General features: G+C 50.1%; 9 protein-coding genes across 9 annotated transcripts; 3 read left to right on the plus strand and 6 right to left on the minus strand.

The window, feature by feature from the left end:
* Window positions 1-433: 433 nt before the first annotated feature.
* FSUBG_1304 (apospory-associated) lies at window positions 434-1,480 on the plus strand (the record flags this gene model as incomplete). The annotated part of the gene is made up of 3 exons (XM_036677890.1): window positions 434-691; window positions 749-1,057; window positions 1,106-1,480. 3 exons carry the CDS (start codon window positions 434-436, stop codon window positions 1,478-1,480), a joined length of 942 nt encoding a protein of 313 aa, XP_036543201.1.
* Window positions 1,481-1,808: 328 nt separating this feature from the next.
* Window positions 1,809-3,224, minus strand: FSUBG_1305 (phospho-2-dehydro-3-deoxyheptonate aldolase; the record flags this gene model as incomplete). Its single annotated transcript, XM_036677900.1, has 1 exon — window positions 1,809-3,224. The coding sequence occupies one exon, from the start codon at window positions 3,222-3,224 to the stop codon at window positions 1,809-1,811; it is 1,416 nt and encodes a 471-aa protein (XP_036543202.1).
* An 822-nt stretch (window positions 3,225-4,046) lies between these two features.
* FSUBG_1306 (uncharacterized protein) lies at window positions 4,047-4,370 on the plus strand (the record flags this gene model as incomplete). Its single annotated transcript, XM_036677911.1, has 1 exon — window positions 4,047-4,370. The coding sequence occupies one exon, from the start codon at window positions 4,047-4,049 to the stop codon at window positions 4,368-4,370; it is 324 nt and encodes a 107-aa protein (XP_036543203.1).
* A 390-nt stretch (window positions 4,371-4,760) lies between these two features.
* On the minus strand, window positions 4,761-8,241 carry FSUBG_1307 (uncharacterized protein; the record flags this gene model as incomplete). The annotated part of the gene is made up of 2 exons (XM_036677922.1): window positions 4,761-5,331; window positions 5,381-8,241. 2 exons carry the CDS (start codon window positions 8,239-8,241, stop codon window positions 4,761-4,763), a joined length of 3,432 nt encoding a protein of 1,143 aa, XP_036543204.1.
* Window positions 8,242-9,383: 1,142 nt separating this feature from the next.
* Window positions 9,384-9,767, minus strand: FSUBG_1308 (ribonuclease p complex subunit; the record flags this gene model as incomplete). The annotated part of the gene is made up of 2 exons (XM_036677933.1): window positions 9,384-9,572; window positions 9,624-9,767. The coding sequence occupies 2 exons, from the start codon at window positions 9,765-9,767 to the stop codon at window positions 9,384-9,386; spliced, it is 333 nt and encodes a 110-aa protein (XP_036543205.1).
* An 821-nt stretch (window positions 9,768-10,588) lies between these two features.
* Window positions 10,589-11,482, plus strand: FSUBG_1309 (ribonuclease P MRP subunit RPP1; the record flags this gene model as incomplete). Its single annotated transcript, XM_036677944.1, has 1 exon — window positions 10,589-11,482. One exon carries the CDS (start codon window positions 10,589-10,591, stop codon window positions 11,480-11,482), a length of 894 nt encoding a protein of 297 aa, XP_036543206.1.
* Window positions 11,483-11,710: 228 nt separating this feature from the next.
* On the minus strand, window positions 11,711-13,121 carry FSUBG_1310 (uncharacterized protein; the record flags this gene model as incomplete). Its single annotated transcript, XM_036677956.1, has 6 exons — window positions 11,711-12,403; window positions 12,451-12,486; window positions 12,534-12,560; window positions 12,665-12,872; window positions 12,934-13,010; window positions 13,080-13,121. The coding sequence occupies 6 exons, from the start codon at window positions 13,119-13,121 to the stop codon at window positions 11,711-11,713; spliced, it is 1,083 nt and encodes a 360-aa protein (XP_036543207.1).
* A 2,037-nt stretch (window positions 13,122-15,158) lies between these two features.
* On the minus strand, window positions 15,159-15,851 carry FSUBG_1311 (glutathione-dependent formaldehyde-activating; the record flags this gene model as incomplete). Its single annotated transcript, XM_036677967.1, has 4 exons — window positions 15,159-15,428; window positions 15,485-15,530; window positions 15,587-15,619; window positions 15,676-15,851. 4 exons carry the CDS (start codon window positions 15,849-15,851, stop codon window positions 15,159-15,161), a joined length of 525 nt encoding a protein of 174 aa, XP_036543208.1.
* Window positions 15,852-16,827: 976 nt separating this feature from the next.
* Window positions 16,828-17,844, minus strand: FSUBG_1312 (uncharacterized protein; the record flags this gene model as incomplete). The annotated part of the gene is made up of 1 exon (XM_036677978.1): window positions 16,828-17,844. The coding sequence occupies one exon, from the start codon at window positions 17,842-17,844 to the stop codon at window positions 16,828-16,830; it is 1,017 nt and encodes a 338-aa protein (XP_036543209.1).
* Between the last annotated feature and the right edge of the window lie 353 nt (window positions 17,845-18,197).

An 18,197-nucleotide genomic window follows, 5' to 3' on the forward strand; every position in this document is an offset into this window, starting at 1 on the left:
CTTGAGCTACCCCGCCATCGCCTACATGGGTATCGACCTCCTCTCAGACTTGAAGCATCCACGGCCTGGGATCGCATCTCACAGATACAACAATGGAACTCAACTTTGCCTGAGCGAACCAACCTAAGCTAAGCCCAAAGCTACAGGGGATCAGAGACTGAGCATCGCCTTTAAAAGACTCTTCAGCCTCGTGATTTACTGCTTTAGAGTCCTGTCACTTTATCTGTCTGCTCTTGACTTGTTCTTTCTACCTTCACCCCCACCTCACTCGGACCCTTCAACCCCACCTGAGCAGTCCGCCACTACCTACCTTAGTACCTACCTCTACCTCCACCTCTACCTCTACCTCTACCTCACTTCTACCAGCTCCATCTCCTCCAAAGCTCAACCTTCTTCTCTACATCTCGATCCCTACAAAAAGAAAACATTCACAATGGTCGACCGTCCAAACAAGCCCTCGGCGCTCGCCTCTACCCCCGCAGCCCCTCCTCAGCCCACCGTCGACATCACCCACGATAACTCCCGCGTCAAGGCCATTCTTCCCACCGGCGAGAGTGTAGAGGTTCTTCTCTACGGCGCTACTGTCATCAGCTGGAAGGATGCTTCAGGGGCTGAGAAGCTCTGGGTCAGCGAGTCTGCTGCCCTTGACGGAAGTGCTGCTGTTCGAGGAGGTATTCCCATCGTCTTCCCGGTACGACATTACCACAACACTCTCCCACGGTAGCTTGTCTAATGTGTATATCCACAGGTCTTTGGTACTGCCCCCGATCACGAACCCGTAGCCAAGCTTCCCCAGCACGGTTTTGCTCGTAACTCGCGATGGGAGTTCCTTGGAAAGTCTACCAGCGAGGGCTCCAGCTCCAGCGTGAAGCTCGACTTTGGTCTTTCCTCCGAGAGAATCAGCGACGACTTCAAGGCTCTTTGGCCCTACAAGTTTGCCCTCATCTACAGTGTGTCTCTTGATCCTGAGAGTCTCAACACTACTATTGTTGTTACCAACGATGGCGACACTGCCTTCGACTTCCAGACTCTTCTTCACACTTACTTCAAGATCAGCGTACGCTATAGATGCTTTTATATGGGTGTCATAACTAACTAGTCTCAGGACATCTCTTCCACAGAGGTCACCGGTCTCGAGGACTCCGTCTACTTCTCCAAGGTCTCCAGCTCAGAGGCGACCCAATCCGGCGCCGTCACTTTCTCCGCCGAAACCGACTCCATCTACACCCCCGCCAAGGGTCCCTCTCACCCAGTCGTCATCTCCGAGTCCGGCACTCCTCGTTTCCGTATCGTCCGTGACAACCTCGACCAGGTCGTCGTCTGGAACCCCTGGATCGACAAGTCAGCCGGCATCAAGGACTTTACTCCCAAGGACGGCTGGAAGAACATGCTCTGTGTTGAGCCCGGCTCTGTCAAGGGATGGCAGAAGCTGGAGAAGGGCGATGCTTTCGAGGCGGCGCAGACTATCACTCTGGTCTGACTTGGCAAGAGTGAGGGAGTGAGGAAATTCAAGATATGACAGTTTTTACGTAACGGCAGCACAATAATTTGAGATGGACATGATATGAATTAACTTGTGTTTTGAAAGACAAGCCCGTATGCTTAGATTAGAGATGAAAGAAGGTACCAAATCACAAGATCACTGCCGTCAGTGCTGTGTTTTGTCACTCAATATTTCTCATACCCATCCAAGTGTTTCAAAGTCCCATTTTTCTGCTCGTTCCCAAGTTGCTACCATGATATTTACTGCTCCTATTTTGTTCCAATGTACATTTTCTCCATGTCAAATTTTGGTGTCACTCATATACTCAGGCCGATCGTGTCTTATTCTCTCTAGAGAAATGATCGGCAACCAGGAAAGCCAACTCGAGGGCCTGCTTCTCGTTGAGTCTTGGGTCACAGAAACTAGTGTAGTTTGTCGACAAATCATCCTCATCCAATCCCTCACTGCCACCCAAACACTCCGTAACAGCATCGCCAGTGAGCTCGAGGTGCATACCACCAAGGTTGCTACCCTCCTCTTTGTGAATGCGCAGTGTCTCCTCAAGCTCACGGTAGATATCGCCGAAGCGACGTGTCTTGATGCCTGTGGGTGTGGATAGAGTGTTGCCGTGCATAGGGTCGCATTGCCAGACAACCGTGCGGCGGTACTCGGAGTCCTCTACCGCGCGAATATGCGTGGGGAGGAGATCGCGCACCTTGGCAGCACCGTAACGAGTGATGAGGGTGATCTTGCCAGGCTCGCGAGAGGGGTTCAACGTGCGTAGGAGGGAAAGGAGGTCTGAAGCTGGTGTTGTAGGACCGACTTTGATACCAATTGGGTTGGCAATTCCGCGGAAGAACTCAACATGGGCATGATCGATCTGGCGAGTACGGTCACCAATCCAGATGAAATGCGCAGAGGTGTCGTAGTACTCCTTCTTCTCGCCGTCGTCAGCTGCGGGAGTAGGGCTTGAGGTTCTGGCAGTAGGCTTCTCAAGCAGACGGGTCAAAGACTGCTCGTAGTCAAGGAGAAGACCTTCGTGACTAGTGAATAGCTCGACGGAATCGAGTTCTCCGGGACGAGCATTGATGACCTGCAGGAAGCGCAGGGTCTGTTGAATACTTGAAGCGATGGCTGAGTACTTCTCCTTGAGCTCCGGGTCTCTCACATGTCCGAGACCCCAGTCAAGAGGTCGATGAAGATCAGCGATGCCAGAGGCGAGAGCAGCACGGATGTAGTTGAGGGTTGCAGCAGAGTGGTGGTAGGCCTTCACAAGGCGGTTGGGATCGATCTCTCGATCTTCAAGGCGGAAGCCATTGATGATATCGCCCTTGAAGCTGGGGACTTCCTTTCCATCGACCATCTCAGTAGGACTTGAACGCGGCTTCGCGTACTGTCCAGCCATTCGACCAATTCGCACAACTCTCTTGTTTGTTCCCCAAATGAGAACAACACTCATCTGCAGTAGCAATTTGATCTTACTCTCAATCGGGCCTTGACGACAGTAGTCAAAGAGTTCTGCGCAATCACCACCTTGTAGAAGGAAAGCATTTCCTTGGGCGACATCGCGAAGATGAGCTTTGAGGGCAATGATCTCATTGGGATGAACCAGAGGAGGAAGTTGGGTCAGTTCCTCGACAGCTTTAGCTAGAGGCTCTGCATCAGGGTAGTTGGGTGACTGCTTGATGGGCTTTGAGCGCCAGGAGGAGGGTTCCCAGCCTGCAGATGAAGATGAAGCCATTTTGTGTGTAAGAGGTGGAATGAGTGAGACGAGAGATTCAAAACTGGGCGGAGTCAACCGCACGAGAGAAAAGAATCAAGTGCCAGACTTGATTCGTGTGTTGCAGTGTTTGTATGAGGTCTGTTGAGTATTTGTGGAGGAGTCGAGGTTTATTGTATTGAGGGGACCCAGAGTGAGTGAGTCACAGTACAAAAGACAAAGACAGATGGTCAAGACGCACCCTGGACTGCACCTGCACCTGCACCTGCACCTGCGCCTGGAGCCGAAAAAAGTGAAGTTTAATTGAGTTAACAAAGAAATGTGGCGTTGCCGATGGTAGCCACTAACTTCAGCTTTCGGCTTAAAAGCGGCGCATGTGGCGTAGACAATATGAACACCAACACAGGCATTTCTATTGTTTGAGGATTTGGTAGGATTATAAGGAATAACCTGGCATCAGATACAGAAGAGGATGTCCCTGGAATGTGAGGACATGGCTACCTTGGGCTTGTTGACCTGATCTGCTAGTTCCTTGTAGCTGTACAATAATGGGCTACGAAACCCGCTATGTAATTACTTCCGGCGACCATGACATACAAAATATCAAGATTCTAATATTTCTCATCTTCTCCTATTAAAATATTGGATATCAAAGGCCATCTCATGTTCTCTTCCACACTCTAACAAGCTTCAGCGGTCTCCACAACCAAGCTAGAACCAAACTGCCCCTCCAACCCCACCACAGCTTCACCTTTACAGCTCCCTCTCCACTACCGACCACTAAACTTGACCTACCTACTCTATACACTCACCTCCACTTCACTTCTACACATCACAACAATCATGACCGACGAAACGCCCTCTCAGACCGCCAAGTCCGCCGAGGACCGCAAAGCAGCCTCCGCTCTCGAGAACCTCGACGCCGCAGACTCACCCTCGACACCGCAAAACGTCGACGCCGACGCTGCCAGCAAAGCCATAAAGAGCCTCGGCGGCGCAAACAAGACCTCTGCTGCTGCCGCTTCCCATAAGAACGTCAAGGTCGACGCTGCTGATGTCGCACTCCTTGTTGACGAGCTTGAGTTGCCAAAGGCTAAGGCGACCGAGTTGTTGAAGAGTAACGAGGGTGATGCTGTTAAGGCCATGAGAGCGTTCATTAAAGCATGAGAGAGACTAGAATATGGCCTCGAAGTTTGAGCAGTCAGCTCGGGAAGGGCATTGAGAAGATTTATGAGGTGTGATATCCCATACACAATCCAGGCCTATACAAGTGTCTCACAATTCCAACAGTCACATTCAATCTAGCCAGAAATATAATATCAATCGCCATGATGGAATTATCAGTATGTCAAACACAAAATATGTGTACTTTAATCAGTCAATCCTCCAAACGCCAAGTCAAGGTCCTGTCCATCCCGTGGTATTCCATTCCATCCCGTCAAAACGAGTGATTGTATGCCATGACGTGTGTTCGCAATTCTAATGTGACCCATAAACTCCAGACCCGAACCTTTCCATGTACAATTACGATACCTCCACCATATCAACATCTCTACTCTATTGCCAAGTTCTGGCCAGAGGGCTACCAATCTTTGGGGCGAACTGAAGACTCTTGCGTCGAGCGGCCATGAGGCGCATCAGGACGTTGTCATCCTTGGTCTCGCTGATGATGCCAGCGCCCAACTCACGGAAGGGATTGGCCTTGGGAGGACATGTTCGCATAAGGAGAGCATCCTTAGTAGGAGAGTCACCCATGTCGTCATCGTCACCATCGTCAGATGGAGTATCAGGGACAAGGTTGGCAGCATAGCGAGCAATGGCCTCAGGGGCAGGAGTCTTGGGAACAGGGGTCAAGATGGCTTCGGAATACTCAAAATCCTCCATCTCCTCGTCCTCGTCTCCTTGATCCGAAGGGGTGTACATCCATTGTGTACTTTCGCGACGGTTGATCGGCGTAGAGGGAGCTGTGCGAGAGCCCCCCTTGGTAGGGCTGCTGACGAGGGTGCCGTTCATGTTGGCCAAAGCCTTGGGCTCCATACTCTTACGGCGGCGAGCTCCACCCCGAGGGACGTTGCTCGTGTCGATCTTGTAGGGGCTTTCCTCAACCCAGTCATTCTCACGCTCACAACTATTTCTGGTTAGCACTGAATCAAAGAACTAGGAATACATTGACTTACTCAAGCACCCAACTGACTCCGACACACTGGACGATTCCGTTGCTCTCACGGACTTTCTCCAGTGTGCGCTTGCTGCCGTCCTTGAAGACAACGTGCGTGATTCCAACCTTAGTGGATGTCACATCGTTGCCAGAACCGTTGGGGTTCCAGCTCCATGACTTCATACACTTGGCACCCATTTGTGTGAGCAGCTCCACGAAGATGCTGCTGGCATCAGCTCCCTCGCTCGTGTAGACATCGACAAATACGACAGCTCCACGAAGTAGAGCAGGGTCGACATCACGTCGGGGAGTTCTAGCGGGTGTACCCAGGGATGACCAGAGCTCAGACTTTGAGGGTGTGACCGGGGCAGGTGTTGAAGGGGCAGAAGGGACCTCGGCAATGGTTGATGGCATACTCTTTCTACCCTTGGTAGGGGAATAAGAGATGACAGACGCACTCCTGGTCGGTCCCGAGGGGCGCTTGGGAGCAACTCGCGATGCGCTGAAGCTGCGCTTCTTCAGAGGGGAGGGAGATGAGTCATCTGCAGGCTTGAGAGGAACCTTTGTGGTGGTGTTGAAGGTCTTCATGACTGGACGAACAGGTGTGATGGGCGCCATAGAAACAGGGGCCTCATTCTCATCACCGTACTCTTGGCTAGCCTCGGAGAGAGTGTCGTCAAAAGCCTCAGTGTTGACAACCTCTTCAAGAACCTCAGGCTCCATCAGAGACATCTCATGAGCCTCGTTGGCCAACTCAACATCCTCCTCAGTGACCTCCATGTCATCAAAGGTGGGCTCAACAATTTCGGCAGTTCTGTCTGCCTGAAGTTCCTCCATCCCTGCACGCACAGTCATTTCATCTTCGAAGAAATGAGTTGAGGCGGGTGAGGCCTCAGATCGAGGAGTGGCTGACTTATTAGAGAGCTTCTCTCCACCGAGAGGAGCCATCTTGATAGGCGTGCTGGCCTTCCAAGAACCAAGTCGATCAGCGAGTGCGCTAAATCCACCCATAGACGCACGAGAAGTCTTGGGTGTCTTGCGAACAAACGGTGTTGGGGTAGTAGGTGCTACTCCCCTGGGAGTCATAGTCTCATCCTCAGAATCCGAGTCTTGAGAGGGCCCCAAGTCCTTCTCCCTGAGCTGGAACATGGGATTTTGTTCTTGCTGATGAGACTGGGCGGGAGTTGAGCTCTTGGACTTGGATTCCTCAGGCGCGTCGTCTGCCTCGGCATTCTCTTCGTCAACGGTCATGCTGTCCTCCTGGTCGGTAAGATCGTTCGCTTCTTCAACTGCTTCTGGGGCTGCCTCAGCCTCAGTCGCGATATCTTCCTGAACCTCGGCGACAGTCTCGACTTCCACCTGAGGTTCTTCAAAAGTCTCGATGGCAGCTTCAACTGGAGCAGGTTCTTCGTCAGTCTCATCGACAATCCCCATCTCTTTTTTCAAGGCAGGGTCAGCATGACGAGGAAGTACGGCAGACAGCCGGCCAGGGAATTGCAAGTTCTCAATTGGGTCGTTGAAGACATCGTCGTCAACAGCATCAAACTCAAGCTCAGGTTGCTCCTCCGACATTAGCTTATCCGAAGATCGGGTAGGAGGGGCACGACTAGGAGTATCCATAACCAGAGGCTTCATGACTGGTGGTTCACCCAGGTCCGCGACATCTCTAGGTCGCGGCTCTGTGACCGGCTTCAGTCCAGGCATGGCCCGCTTCGGAGGTGAAAGAAGAAGTGACGCCTTCATTGCTGACTGGGTCTGTTGAGGCTTGAGCGATGTTGCAAAGTTCAATCCTTTGATGGGTGATTGAGGTCGCTTCGCCGCGGACATGAGCAAAGAATTCTTGAACGAAGTACTCTCTACAGCTTGGGCGGTGTCGTCCTGGGTTTTCTTCATTGTAGATCCAGGCAGAGCAACAGGACCGATTCGGCGAGCTGGTGATCTCATTGTATCCTTGAGAGGCGAAGCTGGACGTCTCTTTGCGGGAGATAGGCTAATTCCGCCGAGATCTAGCGGGTTTGTGATGTTATCTGAAGCATTTGTTGACTCGATAGATTTTTCAGTCGGCTCAGGCTGGGCTTTAGCAGCACTTGTAGGAGGCTTGATCGGGTTCTTCTTCATCGGTTTGACAGGCGGCATGTCACCGGCGAGTTCGTCCTCGGAATCATCGTCCCTCGAAACAGGTATCTGGGTAATCTTCTTAGGACTTAAAGGCTTGTTGTCTGTCGACTCGGCGAATCTTACCGCCGCTCTGGTCGTTCGACTTCCAGCTGCTCCTCCACGTTTGGCCGGCCGGCCTCTAATTCCAGGCCGAGCAGGCTCCTTAGCCTCGGTGGTAGGCTCAATGTTCTCCTTGTCGGGCTCTTGGAACTTGACCGCCTTTCTGGCAGCAGGTTTGGCAGAAGTTGCTGATTTTGTGGTTGTAGTTGTTGTGGTAGTTGTGCGAGTGCGAGTGGTTGTCTTTCTTGCAGGTACAGGGGCTGGCGCCGGGGCAGACTCTTCTGGTTCAGCAGCAACAGCCTTCCGAGGTCGTCCCCGAGTAGCTTTGACAGGTGCAGCAGTCTCCTTGGGAGGCTCTGTGGCCGTCTTCTTGACTGCACGGCCTCTTGTGGGTTTCGCTGGTGCTACGGGTTCAACCTCAGATTCTTGGTCCTCAGTCTTCTTTGGTCGACCACGCGTTCTTCTGACAACAGCAACTTCGCGTTGCTCCTCCTCTTCTTCGTCCGCTCTTGTCTTTCTCTTAGCGGCTGTGCTTTTTGTGCCTGCAGTCGCGGTACTCTTTGCCCGCGCAGCAGCTGTGACAATCTTTGTGGTCTTGACCGAGGGATCAGTAGCCTTTGCGGCAGCTCTAGCCCGGGTCATTCTCTTGGGTGGTGAATCCATGGTGATTATGGTTCGCTGTGTTGTTGGTGTATGGTTAGTATAAAGAAAAAGGAAGAGATTAAGTAGGTAGCATCATGTACGATGATAGATTTTGTTTATTGCAGGTCCCTGATCGGGTCGAGGGTCTTCAGTGGACAGGCCGTGTTTGGCGGCGTTGCTGGGCAACGGCCCGCTAAAACAGCAAGGGTACAGATCGTAGCTGCCAACCGTGAATGTTTGCCCCGCAACCGGGAATTATCATATTATCCCATGTCCATAACGCGTATGGGTAAGTCTGTAGCGTGCTTCTAGACATCCAATGGAATAATTGTTGACTTTAAACACGATCAAATGTCTTGGATGTCATCGCGTCTCTTTCCCGCATACTCATTGGTCCTTGAATTGGAGATTAATCGGGAAGGTCTCTTCTTGGGCCGCAGGAAGTCTACACTAATAATATGGAGAACTAACATCTCCACCAAATTCACAAAAAAGTGGCATCGCAAGAAGAGACAAAGCACAAAAATGAACATACAACACCGGGGATTCGCTGGTCGTCACCGACCCAACTACTAATCCGGCGCTTCGGAGCTTGACTATGGGAGAGCGGACGGGATCCCGTATTCTCTCCGAGCTTTGGTCGTATGTGCAAGACATGAGGCCAGGACGGACTTTGAAGATGGACGATTACAGACACTAGGTAGGTAGTCAACGAGGCTTGGCTCCCTCAAGAAGAAAGGCGCCAATCAATAGTTCTGAGACTGGGGTAGACAGAAATGGTTAGAGTAAGAGGCAGAGCTGCCTTGAAATGTTCCGAAAAGCTGGTATCTCAAGATGAGTGGAAATACATTATGTGCTTTCAAAATACGCCCAAATCGCATGTCCCGAGCTCAATTTCACCTGCGTTTTATCTTCAACAACATATCAAGGTCAAAGAGTCTCTTGGTAGCATCGAATGTAAGCGAAATGCTCTTTGTCGAAAGAACCCCAGCCATCGCCCCATTCATGGGGTATCCTGATTCGCCTCAACACCAGGCTGTAACGCCTCTTTAAACAAACACAAACCAAGAAGGCACTATCGCGACATCGAACACTAACAGGGCGCAAATTTGCTACGCCTGTGTCGAAAGCATGTTCCTCAAAATTTGACAAGATCGTTCCTCTTAGCCGTATCGCATGGGTGCCTGTCCTTGGGGTCCGCCGTGAGGAGGTGCGTATTGTTGTGAGGGAGGTCCCCCTCCTCCACCACTTGTCACGGCCTTGACATCCGGTCGGTTTACGAGAGGTTGATGGAAGTTGCAGATACGGCATGCGACATCGACGTAGCCAGAGATGGACAAGGGAATGATCGGCTGTGATGTTGTTAGTCGAGGTGACGGGGAGCCAGAGAAGAGGAGTCCTACAATCCAACAGAACGTGAACCACGGGTTGCTCTTTTGGACATATGCTGCCATGTTACCACAGTGGTGACATTGGAATATCATGCCCTGGTATTCCGAGACTTCCTTTCGGAATGTGTGCTCGCCGCACACGAAGAAGAAGAACATTGTTGATGTTTAGAGAGATTCGCCAACAGGAAGAAGGGGAAGCGGTGGAAATCCGCAGGCGAAAGTCCGTTGAAGTAGTGAGACGTGTGATGTGATTGATGTGATGTGATGTGTTAAAGAGAAGTCAATTAATGCCGATCCAGGAGCTGGGGTTAGAGGTCAAGTGGCGCGTCGTTGTAGTCGTAGTTTGGGCGGCGCAGTTTCTTGGCATGGAAGCTTTAAAGTTAAGGTCAAAGGTCATGCATGCACGTACCATGCATAAGACACTTTGGCTTTATAACGTTGGTAAGAGATAAAGACTTTACTATCAAGTGTACTAGTTACTAGTATTTATAAGTTATCTAGGTACAGAGAAGCAAGAATTATATTCAAACTAATAAGTGCCGGTATAGGAGAGTTTCCATTTACAGGTACAAGAACAAGATGATGACGAACTGACAGGGGCCGGCTCTTAGTGGCAACGCTCACTGTGCACGGACCATAGCTTTTTACGACTAATGGAAGCTCACTGCTCCAGCCAGAAATGGATGCTCTGACTAGCGAGGCTTGGGGATTGGATTTATACTGTTCTTGTGTTTTTGTTATCCATCTCATGGTAATTGCAGATAATACTCTCTAAATCAATTTATGTATGTAATGAGATCTGTGTAATATGGCCTGTCCCTTCTGCGACTTCTAAAATGATGGTGGTACTCCGTAGAGTAAGGTACTAAGCTAAAAATATAGAACCTGTAAACTTTGCGGCGCAAAAAAAATCGACAAGGCAATGCTAGTTTCGGTTCCTGCGCAAAGCTTTCAACAAACCTCCTCAACCCATCGTCATGATTTACGATCTGAATATCGCCTGGTCACCAACGACCAAAGACGAACAGCTTCTCCAAACACTCACTCGCGCATCGACACTCGGGTACTCAACCGTCGCCCTGAACCACACGCTCACGCTGCCGCTTCCCGCCAACAACGTCGCGCCCTTCCCAACAATAGAGCCCAAGCCAGGCTCTAAGCTTCCAAACATCCTCCACCGCGCGACTCTTCCTCTCTCAGATCCTTCGGCCAACAACTTCCGAATCCCATCGCTCATCTCGACATACGACATCATCGCGGCCCGTCCACTGACGGACAAGGCCTTTCAGAATGCTTGTCTCACGCTCGACGTCCCCATCATATCACTCGACTTGACACAGGACTTGCAATTCCATCTTAAGCCGAAGCCATGCATGGCTGCTATTAACCGTGGCATCCGCTTCGAGGTCTGCTACGGCCAAGTGATCAATGGTGATGATCGAGGGCGCCCAAGGTTTATCTCAAACTTGCAAAGTCTCATCCGGGCGACGCGCGGCAGGGGCATCATGATTAGCAGCGAAGCCAAGAATGCGCTATCTCTGCGAGCGCCTGCCGATGTGATAAACATGCTCAATTTTATGGGAGGGTTAAGCAACGAGAAAGGCTTTGAAGGGTTTGGTGAAGTGCCTCGATCTGTTGTGGTGAATGAGGGCATCAAGAGGAATGGTTTCAAGGGCGTCATCAACATTGTTGAAGTGGCCGAGAAAGAAAAGGGCTCAGAAAAAGTTGAGGATGGCAAGAAGTCAAAGAACAAGGGTCAAAATCAGAATCAAAAGCGCAAGCCTGGCGATGAGGATACACAGCAGATCAGCAAACGGCAGGCCAAGAAGATGAGGCTGGCCTCGAGGAATGCAGCAAGTGAGAAGGAATAAGAAATTTGAGATTGGCGCCCTGGAACGCGAATAGGTAGACAGCATAGCATCATGATACCCATAGATAGATGCACAAGCTGACTGGTATACTCTGGAGACTTGCTCACATTATTATAAGACTAGCTACAACGTTACGAGCACGAATGCCCATTCGAAAGAAACCCCCAAGTCCGTCTCAAAGTTTTTTACCATTCACGTCATCGTCTCCAACGGATTTCAACCATAGATTCATGGCGTGCCAGTGGCGCGAGCCTTGAGGGCACCGTTTCCTCCTACCAAGTTGCCTAGGTTGAGCGCGCTGCTGAGCTTTGAAGGGTCGGACAAATCGATGGGGGCTCGTGTCCTGGAAGCTGACTCCGCGTTGGCAGTCGTCGTGGGCTTGGTTCCGTCGAGAGCGGGCTGTGCGAGTCTTCCTGTGGTGTCGGGGCCCATATTGCCGAGTTCCATTGAAGGAGCGTATGTCTGCTGTCCTCCTTGTGTGGAAGACGGTTCAACCATGGGTTCTTCGATGGAGCTGGCAGGCTGCTGAGGAGCGGTGGACTCCGTAGTAGCGGGTTGCGCAGCAGAAGTAGTAGGTTGTTTGGAAACTGCAGGCTGTGTCGTCGTAGGCGTCTCGATAGAACTGGGTTCTACAGGCGCAACTTGAGTCGTGGCGGGCTGCCCAGCAGAACTGGGCTCTTGAGGAGCAACCGCCGTGGGGGCAGGATTCGCAACAGGGTTAACAGTGCTGGAAGGTTGCTGAGGAACAATAGTTTCCGATCTGATTGGTCCGACCACCGCAAAGGGATCCGATGCGAGTGTCGTCTTGGGCAAAAGGCTCTCGGGAATGGGGATCGTAGTGACGCCAGGGTTGAACTTTCGACCAAGAGCATCATCAGACTCTGCGGGGGCTTGCACGGTGTGGATTACAGTAACAGGCGCCTGGGCTGAGTCAGTATTAGATACGAGTTTCGACCAAAAGAACTTACTGGTGCTTCTCCTGGAATGATGACTGTAACGAGTTGCTTAGAGGAGTTAGTAACAGCTGAAGGATACAAGCTATGGGACTTACAGCCTGAGTAACGGTTTCAACGACAGGCTGGAAATCGTTTAGTTAGCATAGTGGTCTTTCGAAAGGGTTTTCAGATTACTTGCAGGAGGAGCTGCTGCGACCTGGGTAACATATTGAGTCATGACCTGAACCTGAGTGACATATTGAGTTTGGACTTGGTTGACGACTTCAGTCTTGGTTTCGGTGACAGTAACTGGAGGTGCGTTGATGGTAACGGTGACAACCTCGCCAGCGGCAGCTTCAGCCTCGCCCTGGACAGTCTGCACAACAGTCGCCGTCTCTGTCTCGGTAACTTTTTGAGTAGCAGTTTCAGTCTCGGTGATATAAGACAGCCTCAGTCTAGAGATTTGTTAATACTGACAACTAAAGTTTGGTGTATTGTGGTGTGGCTTAAACTCACCCTTCGAACTTGAGCGCATGAGCAACCCCCTCAACCTCTGCCTGCCTCTTTTTCATTATCCCATGTCTTCCCGCGGCCTATTCCAGTCAAAGTCAGTTTCTTGATTCTGTAGTAAGGTATCTCGGTGTGAGTTTGAATATCCTCACCTGCGCAACATGGGCGGCGGTAAGCCAAAGCAACAACTTCATGATGATCCAAGCTCCCCAATAACTTTCAGTATTCGATTTGGTGTAGTGAATAATGTTCCAACAGTCCAGCTGTTTATGAGCTTTTACGGTCCAGATGTAAAGAGCGACAGATATAACAGTTCGACAGTAACGATTAGATCTTGGAGATGAGATGTCGAGTATGTATTAAAAATCGTTCAGTCAAAGGGACAGTAAAAGAATGATTGCCCGGGGCAGAACAAGAAGAGAAGACGTGACGATGGGTAGTAGTAGCACCGCCGAGTCCAAAGCCCGGGCAGCACCAAACTTACAAAGTCAATCAATGGAAAAGAGCGAGCGATTGACAAGGTCACGACGGATAGAAAACAATAAACATAACACAGGAACAACACAATTCAGAGTCAAAAAAGGTCAGAAGCAAAGGGAGGGGAGGGGGAGAAGAGAAATGGGATGATTCAGGTTTCTTCAGACCCAAGCCAAGCCGTGCCTCTCCGCCGCACACACCGTCGCAGACGAAGCAGGGGCACGTTTTGGTGCATCATGGTTCTGGAATCTGAGGCTCAAACGGAGACTTGTGACGCTTGGGGTTAGCACGAGCTAGGGTTGCGAGTTTGGGGATGAGCTAGGGTTCAGGGGTAAAAAGACGCTATCGCGACCAGGAGTTCGAGGGAATCAGGCATATTACTTGGTGATGACTGGAAGACCAGGTTCATGATCTGCAGTGTAAGCTTGCTAGTTTGATAACTTTATCGAAATTGAGTATAAAGTCTCGGTTTGATGGCCACATCCCGACAATTCAGCTCGATATCAAAGTCTTCATCAAGAGACTTGGCGTTACCTGTCAAGATGGGACTAGAGGGGGCTAATCAAGGCACCACCGTTTGCCGGGACTTGGCAATAGTTACCGAGACGAGATATGTTGCGATAATATCAAGGAAGTTTTAGTAAGCGCTCGACAGACAATGCGCTTCTGCAATATAATCACAAGACAGGCAACGGGCGGCCACCTTGGCGGTCAAAATGCAGGTACAGCAAAATATCACAAACGGTCTCTCCCGCTGTGGTCTTATACCTCACGAAAAAGAGGCCATTCTTGAGAACGAATTACCATTGTAAAAAAATATAGCGAAAAATGCCTAGAATTCTCCATCAATAGCGAGACGCAACTGAAGCACCCCTTGTTCATCCGAGGTTTCGGGAGGGGGCCCGACCTCACTACTTTGAGTGAATCGGCCGAAGTGCCAAGAGCCATTCAAGAGCCCTCATTTGATTAGGTACACTACCGGAAGCTAATGGACGTCAAGTTTCGAGTTGACAGCTTTTAATTAATTGATCAATTTACTTACAGGATAAGGCTGAGTCTTGAGATTTGCGTACCAATTGTAAGACGTAGATTCTAAGTGCTGTTGAAAGAAACTCTTTTACTTGTTAGTGCTCATCAAACTTACAGCGATTGTATACAGGGATGATAGATGCACGTCATTATTAGGGAAAGGTTAAAGACAATGCCGTTACAAATATACGGTTACAATATTAACAAGGGATTGTGCCATTGGGCTTCTAAATAGGCAAAGTTTATTACCAGACCTTAGCAATACCTAAGCAATAATAAGCCTACTAACTCATGTTCATCATCCACATGCCTTAGCTACCTATTCACTCGGCTGTTTCCCATTCCCACAACACGGCCTCAGAGACAACTTCTGATGTTTGATAAGGGTGCCAAAATAACCAAGGCACAGAGTCTAAAGAACTACAAAGTATATGCTCCGTACTAGAGTTGCTCAAAATCTATCTCGAACTTACCTACGTTTATTCATACTTGTGACAGAGATTCTTGGTTTCCTTGCATCCTCTAGAATAGGCAGTTATCAGGACTATGAAAACTCCTCAAACACAACTCATCATTTTCATACTATGAATATGCTACTCGTTTATTGCGCCTATTCCCATGATATCACATCCCAATACGTACTCTCATCAAGTGACATGTTTCAACTCCAAAGCCACAATCTGTCCTATCAACACCCACCAACGCCGTCATTCATCTCATAATACTCATCCACTCATGGTATCATCGCCATTCACCCCAGCAGAGCTCGAGGCCCTTTGGCTAACAGGCATGTTACAGCCCGAGCTTCCAACGAGATCCCCAGGCTGATCCAGCTCCTCCTGAGTTGATCCATAGTCCGTATAGCCGGACTCTTCAGAGTGCGTTTCAGATCCTTCGGGAATAGGAACCATGGCTGTCTTGGTCCAGATGTGAATCGCTCGCTTCCAGTCCAGGCCATCAAGACATCCTCCTTTCACGGAGATGACGTTTTTCGACTAAGGTATGTTGGGTCAGTGTGAGATGACTTGTAAGCCAAGATGCGATTACGTACCGGCGTTGAGTGAATGAGACGAGTTCCGCATTTGCGACAGAAGTAACTGTTTGTAACGCTTAGCGCCCAGTCAAACAAACATGAGGCTTCTAAAACACCTACCAGTAAAGCTGATGTCCTGAGGCTGTAGGTCGACTATGATACCCCAAGCCAGTTAGTCCAGCTCGTAACACCAAACAGCTGTTTCCCACCTGTAAACGCTCAGTAGATCCGTGTCAGGCAGCTCGAACCGAGGAAATATGGCAGAAGTGCCAAATGCTGAACCAGTTTGTCGTCTGCAAGCATCGCAGTGGCAGATGTAGAGCGCCAGAGGCTGAGGGAGGGGAGTCTTGAAGGTCACTGAACCACATTGACACCTGGCTTCCATGATTGCGAACAAGAGAAAGATTCTCGACTAGACTCTGTAACGACGAATTTCAGTGGTGACGAGATTCGTAAGCAGAGTTTCGATTCTCAGTTCAAAACGCCGTTTCGTAACTCAGCACACGAAACTCGAGGTGGAGGGAGGTTTCGATACTGCGCCGTCGTGTGGAGGCGGGGTTCAGTAATCACCAATTGGATGCCAACTTGAATAAAAAGAACGAGGCTTGAAGGATTCAACTCGATTCAAAACAACAAATTTATAAAGAAGAAACACAAACAGAGTATTACTAACACAGTAGAACAAAGGCCTCGCCCCCGTTATCGCTCAGAGATTAGAGAAAGTTGGACTCCGCGTTTGCAGTGCTACTACAGTACGTGACTCATGCGGAACAGTCTGGCGAGACTTGCGCGAAGTCACATGGGGTAGGTATTCGTGCAAAGACGTCCTAATTATTGTCCCGGGCTTACTACAGCGCCATTTGCTTATCTTATGCAATTATTACTGTTATTCATCGTCATTGTTTCTTATCTTGGTTATGGATATCCTCGGCATTTAGCCTATACATACATGTCACGAATAGCCTCGGATTTGCTATTGTATGCGGTGTGGTAGCAGCCTTTGTTTGTTCTGGGAGTTGCACTTTGCTTTGTGGAACGGTCGTCAACGGTCAGATGTTGAAACTTGGCATTGAATTGGGCCGTTTCCAATTGGACAGACCAAATTGGTTTGTGTTCCTTGTGACGTCTTCCTATTCATCGGAGCATCAGTAATATCATTCACATGACACAATGCGTATCAACAGTTTACAGGAGAGCAGGAACGGCATTTGAAGGTGTATCGTTCTCAGTATAGTACAAAAACTGATACTGTGCAGTCCCTAACTCAATTTCGTATGCTTCAACTCCGTAACGCAGTGCCATACCAATCTTGGCCAGTAAGGACTCCCTCCATCAGGCATAAAATATTCCCATTCCAACAACTATGCGCTAGAGCTCGTAGCCCTTTCTGCCATCAAATTATTTGCCATGGCCGTCGTAACAGCTCCGACTTCAGTCTCTGGGTTTCTCCATCCAACATCACCCTTGATCCATTTCATCTTCTCCTGTACCTTTTCAGTACACACAACCACAATCCTCCCCAGTCCTGCCTCTCTCAACTCTGTTTGCAGCGTTTCGCACCACTCAAGTTTGTCTAAACCGCTCATCTCTCTTGCAACAACCTCCATCTCAACCCTCTCCAGTCGTTCCATCAGGGCAAGTCCCTCGCCGACCCATCGCCGTGCTGCTTCGGCCCTACGCTCCACTCCGCCTCCGAACGCCGGGCCTGTCACTACCGATGTACTCGCTCCGAGAACCATCTTCATCCGAAGTCCTCTGACTCCAGATGCCCATTCAGTACACAAGGCGCGCCATTCCTCACGGCCTGCGCCTCCGACCACTACGTCTCGTGCAAGTACTTCCAACCGAACATAGCGGAGAGAACCTCGCTGCCATGGAGCTAGGGCTCGAGTGAAGGCACGGGCGGCCCAGAGACCTGATGCGAACCAGTTTACAAAGACAAACTCGTTCTGGGTGAATGGTAAAAGACGTGCTTCGCTGTAAATCTGGCGGTTCGTGCGAAGGAGGCTCGTAGGAAGACCCGAGAGGGGACGATACGGCGACAGCAGCCCTATGTCCTTTTGCTCGTCACGGTTCGTTTTATCCTCTTCAGTTTCAGTGTCTGCATCGTCTATATCAACTGTCTGGAGGATGTATTGGCAATGCACTGGGGTTGGATACCACGGTGCAAGCTGTGCGTGGCGAACTGGGCACATAAGGTGAAGCCAATGGTAAATATTAAGTCGAATTTCGAGAGGCAATGACAGGAAAGTGAGTTTGTTGTCAACTCTCTCGGTCGCAAAGCATGGCATCGTGCGTGGTATGGCTTCATTGATCGGCACGATATCCATGTGCGGTTGAGACGCTTCTGAGATACGGGGATATGTATCGGGAGGCATACCAGCGCCGTGGCAACATAATTGATAAGAGGCCATCACCACGGAGCGTGAATTGCGTGAAGATGGCAGCTCAGGGAATGATGATGAGGAGATGATGTTCAGTCGAGCTTCTCCTCACAGCTGTATAAGTAGCCCGCCCATCATGTCTCCAATATTCGGCAGTGCGAGAAAGCATAACGACCAGTTAAGGTTATCAGTTGTCCCGATATTTTTCTCAATGCCAAAGTCTCGTGAGCTCAAGCCATGTGCTGTCAAAAACGCGGGGAATTGGTAGCTTTGACGCCTGAGGGCGTTTGAGTGACGACATGGCTGAGCATGGCGACGAATGATTGATGCAGATGCACGCGCGAATC

The sequence above is a fragment of the Fusarium subglutinans genome, assembly GCF_013396075.1.
Source record: "Fusarium subglutinans strain NRRL 66333 chromosome Unknown NRRL66333_c0000006, whole genome shotgun sequence".
Classification (NCBI taxonomy): Eukaryota; Fungi; Ascomycota; class Sordariomycetes; order Hypocreales; family Nectriaceae; genus Fusarium; species Fusarium subglutinans.